The 14,484-nt window shown below is 46.7% G+C and overlaps 1 protein-coding gene across 1 annotated transcript in view; it reads right to left on the reverse strand.

Annotated features, from left to right (window-relative positions):
* RYR3 (ryanodine receptor 3) overlaps nt 1–14,484 on the reverse strand; it is a 371,986-nt gene that overhangs the window by 189,538 nt on the left and 167,964 nt on the right. Inside the window, exons 28-32 of the mRNA XM_060096078.1 lie at nt 13,325–13,533; nt 11,526–11,701; nt 10,587–10,623; nt 8,344–8,507; nt 5,211–5,376 (exon numbers count right to left, since the gene is read on the reverse strand). Of these exons, the coding sequence (XP_059952061.1) occupies nt 5,211–5,376; nt 8,344–8,507; nt 10,587–10,623; nt 11,526–11,701; nt 13,325–13,533 (752 nt within the window). The remainder of the gene's footprint in view (nt 1–5,210; nt 5,377–8,343; nt 8,508–10,586; nt 10,624–11,525; nt 11,702–13,324; nt 13,534–14,484) is intronic.

Here is a 14,484-nt window from a genome sequence, read left to right on the forward strand (position 1 = left end):
TCTCCACCCCTTCCTCACTCTCCATGATTTTAGTTCTTACATTAAATGGTGCAGGATTCACCAACTGCCTTTTAGCTGCCACTGAGATGAGGCATGTGGATTTATTTATTTGTGACATCAGGGGCTCCACTTATCCCTTGTTCACTTTGATGTCGGGCTTTTGATCAGACTCGGAGGACCACGGAAGAAGAAATGGAACTTTAATTCCACCAACTAAAGTCCTTTGCCTTTAAGCAAATTCAGACATTAGGACCTTCTTGCAACTCTCCCGACCCATCACATTAGGGGCTGCTGGGTATTGGGAACATACCCTAAAAGTGCCCCCACAATGAGTCACCCCCTTGTACAATCCCCTCTCCTAGAAACCGTGCCTTGTTTCCAGCAAACAGAATATGGCAAAAGTGACTGTCATGCCCTTGATTGGGTTACACTGTAGAAGACTCCATCTCAGCAGATGGGAGAGGAAGATGGTCCAGATAGCCTCGGAGAAGTAAACTGCCTTGTTGTCAGAGGGCCATGTGACAGGAGTTCCAGGGGGTCTCATGGGGCTGAGAGTGGCCGGCCCCTGGCTTCAGCCAGCAAGAAATGGAGCCCTAGCTCTACAAATGTAAGCAAATGAATTCTGCCCACAACCATGTGAGCTCAGAAAAGGACCCTGAGCTCCAGAAAAGAATGCAGCCTGGCTGACACCTTGACTGCAGCCCTGTGTGATGCTGAGCACAGGAGCCAGCTAAGCTGTGCCCTGACTCCTGACCCATGGACACTGTGGGACAATAAATGAATGCCTTTAAGTCACTGAGTGTGTGGTAATTTGTTATCAGGCAACAGAAAATGAATAGAGCAGTTTTCCTTTCTGCCAGGATATTTGTTACAGGCTTCTTGTAAATAATGAACTTCCTCAATGCATTTAGACATAAGAATTATAAACACACATTTTTATGGCTGGAAGTGACTTAAAAGATGGTCTGGTCCAGTGCTATCATCTGCTCATGATGAAGAGGCCACACTGGTGAGACCCCAGGTGTGCACCCAGCACATGTCATCTGAGCACACTGTAGTAGGCTTACCTTTCAGATAAAACATTTGTTTTACCTGATGCTTCAGGTACCCATGGATGGTATGAAGGGATGATGCCAGTAAAACCAACAGGTAGGGAGGGGGCTGCTAGAACTGCCTAGGCTACGTCTGAAATAAGCTTTGGTAAAAGGACATTCAACAATTATTTAGTGCCTATCATATACCTTCTTTGTGCCAGGATCTGGGTTTATGGGTGAGAGACACATATGGGAAATTCTGATTTGATGCTGTGTGACTTTGGCCACAAGGCAACAGTCATCTCTGGTCTGGTCCCAGATTTCTCAAATACCCAACAGGTAACATCTAGAACAATGTGTGTCCCTCAAGTCATGGCAACTTGAAGCAAGCAGAGGTCTGGCAGCTGAGACGACTTCACCTGGACCAGTCAGGTGAAGAGAGAGAGAAATGCATTCAGCCAGAGGTTTTCTTTGCTGAGCTAAATTGTACCAGTATAGGGAGCGACAGGTTGAAGAGGGTGGTAGGTCCCTCAGGAATGGTCCCTGCAAACTTCATAAACTATCCAGTCAAATGCCGGGTCCCTCCTCAAACCTCCTTGCAGAGAGGAGGTCCTTGAAAGCATCTAGGATGGGTGCCCTGGGATGGGTTTATTTCTACCGTGCAGAGTACACTCCCACCACGATGAACAACGGAAACATCTCTTCAATCACTAAAATAACAAGAACACACAAGGGTGAGCTCCTGATGGGTGTACATAAGGAGAGAAACTGCAACTGGTGGTGTGGTAAGTGGAATACTAGACGGCCCTCCTGACCCCTGGGGTTAGTCCCCTAATCGTGTATGTCACAGGGCAAAAGGGTTTCTGCAGATGTTAGTAAGGCTATTGACCAGCTGACCTTACGATAGACAGAATATCCTTGTGGGCCTAATCCAATTGCACAAGCCCTTAAAAAAAGCAGGTGTTTTCTCCTGCTGGGGGCAGAAGGGAAAATCAGAGAGTCCTGAAGCCCGAGAAGAACCAGATGTGCCCTTGTTGGCTTTGAAGATGGAAGGGGCCACGTGAGAGGGAATGTGGGCACCTCTGGAAGCAGCAAGGGGTTGGCCAGCAAGAAAATGGGGACTTTGGAACCTCAGCCTACAACCACAACTGGATCCTGCTGACAACGTGAATGAGCTTGCAGGGGATTCTACCCAGAGCCTCAGGACAGAGACGGCTCATTCCAGCCGACACCTTGATTTTTGGCCTTGTGAGAACCTGGGCAGAGAACACAGTCAAATCTACAGAACTATGAAATGATAAATGGATGCTGTTTTAAGCTGCTAATTAAAAAGCAGCAATTAAAAAGCTAGTGGCTTCCCAGCTGAGTTGGTCAGTTTGATAATAAATACTTAGCAAGCACTCACTAGGTACCAGGTACCATCTCATGTCTTAGGGGATGCAGCAGTGAACCTGAGAGATGGCCTCTCCCCTCAAGGAGCTTACATTCTGGAAGGGGAGGCTGCATTCTAATGGAATAAGCAGTGAGCCCAGACTTGAGGCTGCCACGAAGTGCCATGGACTTTCTTCCCTTTGTGTTTAAGGTGCCTTTTATCACTGGCTGCTATGTTTTGTCTTTGCAATGACAGACATTCTATCTCTAATCACGTGTGAAGGTCAGGGCACAGGAACTAGCCTGAATTGAAAAGTAACCCCTCTCATAAATCTGAATCTCACGGCTGGCCCTGCTCTCAGGGCAGTGTGGCTGGAGTGGCGGTAACTCAGAAGTATCTCTTGTACATACATTTTATTTCTCATTTCTCCCATGATTACATTAAATGAGACAGAAAATTGCGTAGCAGTATTTAATAGGGAGGTCTAGAAACACTGTTTGAGAGAATCTTCCTCTCATTATTTTGGTTACTGGTCCTTTCTGAATGCAAAGCCAGAATATAAATATTGCTGCCCTGCTCCTCCTGAGATAATTGAAAAATGAAAATGGCTACAGCTGCAGAATAACAATTATCCCACTGCTGGGAGCCCAGACGCATGGCTGGACACGTTACTGTCTCACGGGAATGAGAAGGGGGCTGGGTGGGTATGAGCCTCCCGAGGGTCCGTGCTCAGAGTCGTGACCTCCTCCCCATTCCCACCTCAGGGTGGGGGTGGGTTTGGACCCCTGAGCAGGGTCATCAGGATTTATACGCATGGAGTCACGCCAGGCATCCTGGGGTGCAGGTGTCAACATGCAGCTCAGACAGCTGACCAGCCCAGTGTCATCCAGGAACTACTGTGTGAAAGATGGGATACAAATGTGTCCTGCTCTTTGTTGTAACATCTTCTCACCGTCATGGGCTCTTTCCTGAAGCAGGCAAGTCACTGCTGCTGCAAATGCCATGGGCTATTTATTTATTTATTTAGGGACCTTAAAAGTGATTCGATGCTTTGGAGCCCTCTGTAGCTCAGGGAGGACCCTTCAGTCGAACTCATTTCAAAAGTTAATGGGAAAAAGCTAATGGATTCTGAAGGACGGCAGTAATGTATACAAGCCTCCTCTCGGTACTGGTGGGGAGGGGAAAGTGGAATCATGAGAAAGTACCGGAAGAATACCTTACTTTCTGCTTCAAAGCCTGATTGTGCAGAAGCCTCTTTCTGGGAGCAGCTGGTGGGGTCCCAGTTGCTGGGTAGTGGTGATGGTTCCACTTCTTCCCAGGAGGAAGAGGAGGTGTGCAGGGGGCTACGCACTGCAGGAAGTCCTGGAGAGGACCGCCACACCAGCAGGCTGTCCCTGGCCCCCAGGAAGGGCTCTGCCCATCTGATTTTGGTCACCTAACCTTTCAGACACTTGCTGCCAAGGGGCTTTTCAGCCCAGAGGCTGTAACCTGGGGCTGATCCTGGAATCTGGGGTTTTAGCCATGTACACAGGAGCCGGATGCTTTTAATCCGCTGTAGCTGGGTAAGCTTCCCTGGACACTGCCTGCCATTGTCCTGGTCAGAACTCTTCAGGAGTTCCACATTTCTTCCTAATACCTCCCTACTTTTCCAAATTTGTTACTATGAACCATAACCCATTCTATTCTGTCCATCGTTCCTCAAACATACACTATGCCCCCGTCTCCATTACGCTTCTTGTGCCATTCTTTCAATCCAGTACACTCCTCTCTTTCCACCTGGAAGAATTCTTTGTTTCAAAATCAAGATTTCTCTGTAATAAACCTTTTCTTGATCACTCTCAATGGAAGCAGGCTCTTCCTTCTCTAAACTCGGATAACACTCTATCCACACGTACATGAGGCTCTCCACTCTACCCTTGGAGTGTCAAGAAGGTTTAATACAGAAATTTGACTTCCTAACTTAGCCTGTCTCTTAGTATGCTCTGTAGAACTCTAGGCTTATAGAATATTACTAATTGTTTAAAAAAAAGCTCTTCTTGGTTAAATAATATGAGAAATGCTTGGCTAGGTTTCTTTCTGAAGCATTTCTTAAAGTTTTCCTGTACTAACACTCACTGCGAAACTTCCAAAGGAGGATGTAATTTGTGGCATTTCCCAAGCTTACTTGGCCATCAAAGATGAAGCTTAAAGGAGATTAGGCTTCTTGTGGTTAATGATGGGTAAACCTACGTGGGTATAATTAATGGCTTCCCCACGTAGTTCTCTCGAAGTTCATAGTCAATGCAAGAGGAAAATAAATTATTTTTGTAAATGCATTTTAAACCACCCTGTAAAGAAGCCATAGTGAATGAGAATAACCTTTTATTGCAAAGGGAATAGTCCCTGGCAAATCAATCCCTTTTTATAGGTCTCTATTTTGAGCATAGAAGTTTCTTAAAGTGAGGAGTATCTCTGTTGACCTTTTAAACTTTGCCTCTTATATAGCGTAGGTAACATGAAAGTTGCACAAGAAATATTGATGGAACCAACAAATAACCTTTTAGAGCCCATCACCAAGGAAAAGCCTTCTTATCTTCTAGAAGGATGACCAGCATTTCTGATTAACCAATAAATGAGATCTTTCCCTCTCTGAACAAAAGGAAGTCACTTTACTCTTGTTTGTCTTCCTAGATGGCACTGGACCACGTGGGTACATCAACTCCATGTGCTGTGGTGGGGATGCCACCTATGGAGAAGACTGAGGAGCTGTGCCCTGAGCACCAGGCCGGGGATGCTGCTGTCACGGCCCCAGGAGCCGCCCCTACCTGGTAGCAGGTGCCGAGTTCCCTCCCGTTGGCCGAGAAGGACAACATGCCCATTGCCAGATCCACGAGGCAGCCGATCTCTAGGTCCACATTGCTGCGACTTGCTCTCTGGGACGTGGCCACGATGTCCCCACCCCAGACCATGTAGCAGTTGCTGCGCTTCACACTAGGAGCCAGAGAGAGGAAAAGGCACAGAGTCTGGACTGGGGCAGTTTGGAATCAAGACTCAGGATTGAAATGCCCCCAAAGCTTCCAATGAAGCTTTCCAATCAGCCCCAAATAATTTCTTTTTTCTTAAAGGAATTCACTCAGTTTAGGAATGTGGCGCTCTATCTGCTTCAAAGAGCAGAGTGTTCAGGCAACTTGTCTCCTGGCTCATCATCCATTCATGTTTCGGAAACAGATAATGGGGACGGTAGTATTGCCACCTTAGAAGTGGGAGATAAAGGTGCAGAGGGGATGACTACCACAGGTGGATTTAGAGAGGAATTTGGTATAAGAGGCAGGAACAAAAACTCTGTGTCCTGAGTTCCATTTCAGTGCCAGGGCAAAAGGTCATTTGACACTTGAGAACTCAGGCCCACACTCCTTAGGATGGCAGGCCTGGGCCCCAGGAAGATTTGCAAAGTAGATAAAGTTAGTCTCTGATGGCCTCCCACCTCCTGATCTGTACTACCCCACCCCACCCCACCCCAACCCCAGCTCCCTGGAGCCCTGCCCCCTGCACTCTTCACCACCTACCAACCTGGGTCCCTTTCTCAGCTAGCTGGCTACCACCCCCTCAGAAAGAAAACTCCACCATAGGCATTGAGCTTTAAAAGCCAACTATAATAACCAAAAAGCCTTTGAACTCCAAAGCCTGGTTTTTAATGGTAAGACTTCAAACCTGGGTGGGCTTTGGAGAAGTGGTATGTGGATCCCCAGAGCCGCTCACGATGGCTGCAGGCAGGAGGCAGCTGGTATGTCTTCTCCTAAGCCCAGTCCTGGTGTGGCTCATCTGAGGGACCCAGTTGCTTAAAGTAACACCAAGTGATTTGTCTCAGGCTAAAGGAGAGAGTGACTCTATACGGGATGCTAGAGCAGCCCCTTTAAACTTCCTAAAGTCAATCTGATCTGGCCTTGGAAAGCCAAGAGTTTGATTAGAATTCTCCCAAGGTTTTTCCGGTTCTAGAAGTCCATCACTTTCCCAGACAACTAGAAATCCCGTCCGTAAGCATTCCTTCACCTCCTCCCCTCGACTCTGCTCTGCCGCACCAGTCAGGCTGGTTTCTCAGAGTGAATGCCCTCAGGCAGGGCCAGTGCAAACTGCTCATTCCAAAGAGTTATAGCCATTGCTAGATTTCCACTAAGGTTAAACTGTGGCGATGTCATTACTTCTTTTCAGTGATTAAAGTACGAAGTACACTAATGACTACAGAATTCAATTAATAAGGTACAGAAGCCGCAGGAGTGCGAAGTGCCACACTTTGGTCATATATCAAAGGGTCCATGTTTGAAATGCCTGGAAACATCCGAAAATCGATCCTGTGTTTACTTATTACACAAGACAAAGAACCAAGAGTTACTGAGCACCTATTATCTACTGGGTCTTACGCTAGGTGCCGAGGTGTCAGCACATTCACAATGAACGCGGTCACTGAGGCTCAGATAAATAACATAATCAGTCTGGCGCGGCAGAGCGAGCAAACTGCAGCAACAGACCCAACTGGGATGAGACTGTGCTTTTTGTTCTTTTGGCTGAAGGGCAAAGTCTGGAGTTGTCAACTGCTTTCACATACTTACTTCTTTTTTTTTTTTTTTGTGGTACACGGGCCTCTCACTGTCATGGCCTCTCCTGTTGCGGAGCCCAGACGCGCAGGCTCAGGGGCCATGGCTCACGGGCCCGGCCACTCCATGGCACGTGGGATCTTCCTGGACCGGGGCACGAACCCATGTCCCCTGCATCGGCAGGCGGGCTCTCAACCACTGCGCCACCAGGGAAGCCCCCACATACTTTCCTTTTAACCAAAGCAGATGTTGCATCTGGTTATAGCATCTACTCTGGGTCTCATAACATGATGAACGTTCAGTAATGGTAATCAGAGTGCTGTTTACTGAGTACTTGAGTTGAGGCACTGTTGTAGGCTCTTATCTATGTATCATCTCACTTAATCCTCACAACACTGTGAGTTTAGAACTCTTATTCTCATTTTATAAATAAGGAAATGTAGACCCAGGGAGGTTAAGTAACAGGTCCGAAGTCACACCTCTAGTAAGTACTGGAACCCAGTCTAAAACGCAGGCAGTTTGCTTCCAAAGTCTGTACTCTTAACCACCCACCAACAATGGTCCCCCAGAAAACAGCAATTGCGCCTGACCTCTGGCCATTGGCCTTGGATGAGCCAGTAGCATCTGAAGAGCAAAACATTCCTGACTCTGTAGGGATCAAGCCGTCATGAGAAACAACTTATTACATTTCTATACAAGCCTGTCATATGGGCAAGGACTCATAAATCTCACTTAGGTGGAAATAAGGCATGGTCTGCTGGTTCATTTCTGGGGCATCACTGGCTAAAGATCCTTCCTTGGTGGTAGTACCAATGGACCAGTGGGGGGGTATGGGTGTGCCTAAAACATTTTCCTTGAAGATCCCTAATATCTATTCAGTGGTTATTATTTATAAATTTTCCATGTCTCTTTTATGTTCTTTATGCTTTCAGCCATTACAGACTTTTGGGATGAGAAGTTCTGAGTTATCACTTGCTGTGTGATGTGGTACATCTTCTTATTTTCTGCAACTGACTTCCCTCAAGCACCCAGGGATTTCTCTCTGTCTTGTTCTGATGTTGTAGAAATTGGGGCTTGCCTAGAAATCACAGAGTCTGAGAGGGCACCCAGGCTTCCCAACTGTCCATCTGTATCTCCCATCCCTGGGTCATGTTTTATACATGTGATGAAATTGCCCTTTATTTTGGCTAATAACACTTCTCCCACCATAGTCCCCCCCCACCCCCCGCCATTTACTTAAGGATTTTAAGCCTGTGCTTCATTTTCCCTTTATAATAGAGGCTGATGTTTCCTTCTTTGGGGTGTGAGGGGAAGGGAAAAAGACTGCTAGGGGAGGGCCAACCCTGCCCCTCAGGAGTCCTCTTACCTTTCGTGGACCCGGCCTCTTTCGTCCCCCAGAGTAACAGTCACGGTACAGTTTTTGTTCAAGTCAAACTTTTCACTGTACAAATGATAGTCAGGAGTCACCCATCCGACCCAGACACAGGAGGGGTCCTGTCCAGCAAAGATGCGAATTGCGTAGTAGCACTGCTGGGGAGAGACCACAGCGGGGCGTGAGTGACCCCCCCGCCCCTGTTGCGGGGAGCTGGGGGCAGGCTCAAGAGGCAGAAATTATGCAACAGCCCCCTTGACTCCCTTGACTCCCTTAAAAAGCACACACTGTTCTGGGGGTGTACTGCCCTACACTCTGGACTGGGTGAAGAGTTGATGAGAGAATCTGGCTTCCTTATTTTTTCCTTTTCTGTTGTGCTTTAGCCTAAAAAATCAGGCGTCTAATATACCACCCTCTGCGCAGAAGATGCTGCTGCCGAGATCAGGGGCAGCCACTCAGAATGGTCAGCACAGAACCCTAACCCTCTTCTGGGTACCAGGGCTGCTAGGGAGAGCCAGGCACATCTTTGCCTTCAGAGAGAAGAGCCATGAAATTGCCCTGGGGGCTGGGGGTTAGAGAACTCAGGCTACACTTTCCAATTCTGCAGGAAGTCTACGTTTTTTTGTCTTCAAAAAGATGCTACAAAAGAAAAAGCCCACAATGGGGCCAAATGTGCTTTGTGTGGTCATCAGACTCAGTGACAGGCAGGGCTGAAAATTAAAGCCATTCTTGGTGGGCACTGTAACAACTTGTGAATTGTATCACTGTTATCATAACAACTAAAGCATTGAGATAAGTGACTGCTTCATCATTTTCTTTATGAAACTGAGCACATTTATTCTTTTTTTTCTATTTTGCTTCTATTTTATTTTATTTTTAAAAAATTTTTATTGGAGTACAGTTGCTTTACAATATTGTGTTAGTTTCTACCGTACAGCAAAGTGAATCAGCCACACATATACATATATCCCCTCTTTTTTGGATTTCCTTCCCATTTAGGTCACCACAGAGCACTGAGTTCCCTGAGTTCCCTGAGCTATACAGTAGGTTCTCATAAGTTATCTATTTTATACATAGTATCAGTAGTGCAAATGAAGTCCTTTTATGTGTAGTCTGTCCTATTTTTTTTTTTTTTTTTTTTTTTGCGGTACGCGGGCCTCTCACTGCTGTGGCCTCTCCCATTGCGGAGCACAGGCTCCAGACGCACAGGCTCAGTGGCCTTGGCTCACGGGCCCAGCCGCTCCGCGGCATGTGGGATCTTCCCGGACCGGGGCACGAACCCGTGTCCCCTGCATTGACAGGCGGACTCTCAACCACTGTGCCACCAGGGAAGCCCTGTCCTACTTTTTGATTGGAAAAGGGTCAGCCAGACACACCTGTGCTGGCATCTTGGCACTGGCAGCTATTAATCATGTGACCTTGGACAAGTCATTTGTCCTCTCTGTGCCTTAGAGCGCATGAATTATTGTTCATCTCCTGGGGTTGCAGTGGAACTTAAGAAGGAAGGTGATACAGTGCGCTCCTTGAAGTGTCCTGCACATAGTAAGTGTGTGACATGCCGCTGCAAGAATCATACTCTTGATAGTTAACCTACGAACTTGGGGTTGTAGGATAACTTTATAGAAGGGGTGACATGCATTTCTTCCAAAGGAATTTTTGTGTGTGTGTGTGTGTGTGTTTTGGTCAGGTGCTAAAGAAGGATGAGAGAAAGAAAGAAATTAAGAAGCACTGCTTTCTGACCACTCTCTAGCTTGAAGAAAAAGAACCCAAAGCATCCTCCATCTTCTGGGCTGGCTCCCTGCTCCTTTTTCTCATTTGACTGCTTTCAACATTATTCCTGGCACTGCTCAGAGAGATGGGAGAACTGATTCATAGAAGTTTACATAAAAGAGCAAACAAAAGGATTACATTAAGAGTCCCCCCTTTCTCCCCCAACTGATGTTCATTTCAATCAGAAAGGCAGTGCTGGGTCCCTGGGGGCAAATAGGCACCAGTTACACAATGATGCCCAATTAGATGCTCCAGGTAGAGTTCTGTTTTGCACTGAATAACTGTTTCTCTTTCCCCCACTTGAGAAATGCCATAGATATGTTCTGGAAGCATCAAGGAGGCTATTAAAAGACAGAGTAATTGGCAATTAAAGAGGATCTCCAGACAGATCTTTGCTGTAGGGGGCATATTACCAGGCACAACAAAGAATCAAATAATTAAAACCATAATTGAGCACATTTACTTACTGTTGTTGTATGAGAGAGTATTTCTTGCATCTGTTTCCTGGTGGGGGGGAAGAAATCCATGTGTTAGTTCTTCAGGTCTATAGAGAAGCCCACAAGTCTGACAGGCAACTGATCTACCTTTAATGATGAAGGCAAGTTTAAGAAGCTGGCTCTTTCTTATACATGAGTGATCCTGACTGGTCTTGGGACTTGTTCATTTGCAACCTGATACCACCAGGCAGGGCTGTGACTTCCAACTCTTGTCTCTCAGCCCAGATGTAAGTTAGAGCTAGGGGGAGGTTGGGAGACGCTAATAATGTAGGCAGGCATACCTTGGAATACATTATCCTGTTCTCTTAAGCAGCTTTGCTTGTTTAAAGCTTGGTAGATCGTAAAACTCTAGAGGAAACCCGGACCAGATATACATCAACAATAAAAAGTAGACATTAAAGGGAAGAAAGATAGCAAGGAATATATTCCTTATCAGGAAGGAGGAAGTCACATCACTCATGAGTCACACAGCTGCTGGGCTGGACACTGGCCATAGTTATGCAAAGAAGGCAGTATTTGCCTACAGAAGCTTCTAATTTCACACAAAGGCAACAACAATTGCACCCTCTCGTGCACTTACATTCTTTTTACTCCCAAAACATACGAATTATAGGTTGCAAGGAGGCTAGGGACTCAGACAGCTTGGGAAGAACAGAAACTTTTCCCTGGATGTGACCCAGTTAAGCTTGACTGGTCCCCTAAGTATACACCGCACACACACACATGTGCATGGGCATGTGCTTGTGTGCACACCCATCCTCATTTTTTCCTGACTGAAAGCAGAGGGAACCCTACTCACAGAGGAGCCCTGTGAGTTGTGCCGAGGTAGAGTGAGAAGGAGACAGACAGAAAGCTGACTTTGCAACAGACACGCCGAGCCCCTCTGAGAGCTGGAGGCCCCTCCCTCACCTCTTCTGGAAAGCGTCACTGTCCAGACACGGGCTGTGACTGAAGGAAGAGTGGCACTCCACCGGCACGCTCAGGCGGCAGTAGATCATGGCGGCACTGCTGTTCTGTGTGCCGAACGACTTGTGGGTCACCTTGAGGCACGGAGGGCTGTCCACGGTGCCATCGATCCTCACGACCTGGAAATGCCATGACACAGCCTGACTCTGACCCACCCCTCCTCCCTGCACTGACTACTTACGTCAAGGCTTAATGAGAACTACAGAGGTTGTCATGAGTGCTAACAAACCATTACACTCATCCTTACGTGGACCGTGCCCTATAAAACGTCACACAGATCTGCCTCTGGCTGGGGAAATGAGGGATCTAAATTAGGGATCTAAAAATGCTCACCGGGCTTTCTGCAAGGTCAAGGATGCCAGGCAGGGGGGTAATGCAGTGCTGTAGTTACTGATGCTGACCTTTTAGGAAGGTGACAAGTGGCTAAAGGAGAAAATCTTTCCAGAGGTTTCCCCTGTCAGGGGGGCATGAGAACATCTAAGGGAGAAGGCACCAGAAAGCCCAAAGCTCAAGAAGAGACATCAAAGTTTCCTTGGGGGGCACTGTCTCCCACCCAGTGCCTTTCCCACCTTTACCACAGTTAGAGCCAGAAGCTCCTGGAGACCCCTCTACATACGGAGGAAATTCCCAGCTTCAGGGCACAAGCACTGCAGGGGATGCACTGGAGGATGAGAGATCAAAACTGGATTTTCGAAGTGTGTGTGTGTGGCGGGGGGGGGAGGGGTGGGGGGAGGGAGGCGCAGAGGAAGTAAACAGACTGACAATAATAATTTTGTTATGATCTGAGCATCTCTCCCTGCATTCTAGACAATAGTTCCTATCCTGCGGTCCATGAGTACACTTACATATTTTTGTGTGGTTTGTATATTTTTCTAAGTGGAGGGTCTCTAGATTCTATCCGTTTTTCAAAGGGGTTCATGACCTCCCAAAAGGTTATGAGCCAGCTTTCTAAAGTAATGGCCAGGTAGGGATCAGAGAAATTAAAGTCTCTACTATTTAAGACTGTGGGGAAAAGCAGAGGATGAAGAATGGATACTTGCTGAATTCAAACTGGGCGGGGAGTGAAGGGGACTTACAGTCTGGGGGAATCAAGCCAGTGAATCTAACGCTTCGGTGAAGGTGACTTGGCTGACATCCCATCAGCCCCCATCCCACCCCTACGCCATGAAAAAACCATGGTGGGGCTGGGTGACACAGAGGCAAGCAGATGTAGAACCGGAATCCGAATCAGTCTCCTTAACAATATTTGGCTTCTCTGCCTCTCTGCTCCCCCGACAAGGTGGGAGCATCATCATCAACTACAACACCTCCACTTAAAAACCTGGAGACGGTTCTGCAGGAATTAAACAAAACCTAAAAGACATCAAGTTATGAGCAATAGAGAACCATGTTTGGAACACATCATCCTGAGCGCAGGAACTGAACTTTTTAAGGAAAACAACGTTTAAGGTCTCTGGATACTGTATTGCTATAATACCGGTATAGGAATGTCTGGAGAAAACATTGTGGCCCAAAGGTTTGGGGATGGATCTGCAAGGTGTTTACTATTTGTAAGGTGCCACTGAGCTGCCCCAACTAAGGTACCTGCAACGACAGCTCTGAGGGCCAGCGAGGAGGTGACCGGGGTAGGGGCAGCCAGGGTGTGGACTGAGGCAAGCACCACCTGGGGACAGGAGCGTCAGCGGGAGTTCAGGGCCTTGGTCCCCCTGGCCTGCCAGGGTCCCTGCAACGTGCAGCATTACCTCTATCTGTGGATGATCCTTGGGCACGTTGACAAATGTTGGGAGGCGCTTGCTGAACCACATGGCCACGTCGCGGTTCATGTTGACAGCAAAAGGCTCAAAGCCCTCTTGGAGGCCGCACATGGTATAAAACTTGAAGGTGCTGGCGTCCATCCCAAGATTCATGCGGCCGATCTGAGACAGGCCCAGAGAGCATATGGGCACAAAGCCTGCAGATTGGTGAGAGAGCCCGGTCAGCCCGCAGGACTGTCCTGGGAAGCTGGGAGGAAGCAGAACCTTTGCTTCCTTAACAGCTTTGAGTCTCAGCAGGAAAGACGGGACAGCGACCTTTTCTTTCTTCCTGGCACATAAACTCAACAACAGGAGGTCACGTGGAGTTTACGGCTGCCCTTGGTATATGGGAGAGAAAAGTGAGTCTGGTTCAAAATGATTTGTTGAAGAAAACAATCATCTAGGTAAAATTCTTCTTAAGACATAAATAAATATCAGCTGGAAAAGTAAAACCAATAAGAGAAAAAGTGAAATTCTTTATCTATGCCTTAGCTAAAATTGATTTTAGGCCCTGGGTAATTTTATTTTATTTATCTCTGGAGATATATATATATATATATATATTTTTTTTTTTTGGAGGTACAGTTGATTTACAATATACTAGTTTCAGGTGCACAACATAGTGATTCAATATTTTAATAGATTGTACTCCATTTAAAGTTATTACAAAACAATGGCTATATTTCCCTGCACTGTACAATAATATATCCTTGTTGCTTATCTCTTTGATACACAGTAGTTTGTGTCTCTTAATCCCATACCCCTAACTTGACCCTCCCCACTTTCTTCTCCCTACTGGTTATCACTAGTTTGTTCTCAGTATCTGTGAGTCTGTTTCTGTTTTGTTATATTCCTTCAATTGTTTTATTTTTTAGGTTTCACATATAAGTGATAACATAGAGTATTTGTCTTTCTCTGTCTGACTTATTCCACTAAGCATAATACTCTCTGGATCCACCCATGGTATTGCAAATGGCAGATTTTCATTCTTTTTTATGGCTAAATAATATTCTATTGTATGTATATGTGTGTGTGTGTGTGTATAGACACATACCACATCATCTTTATCCATCCATCTGTTGATGGGCACTTAGCTTGCTTCCATATCT

The sequence above is a fragment of the Mesoplodon densirostris genome, chromosome 4 (assembly GCF_025265405.1).
Source record: "Mesoplodon densirostris isolate mMesDen1 chromosome 4, mMesDen1 primary haplotype, whole genome shotgun sequence".
Classification (NCBI taxonomy): Eukaryota; Metazoa; Chordata; class Mammalia; order Artiodactyla; family Ziphiidae; genus Mesoplodon; species Mesoplodon densirostris.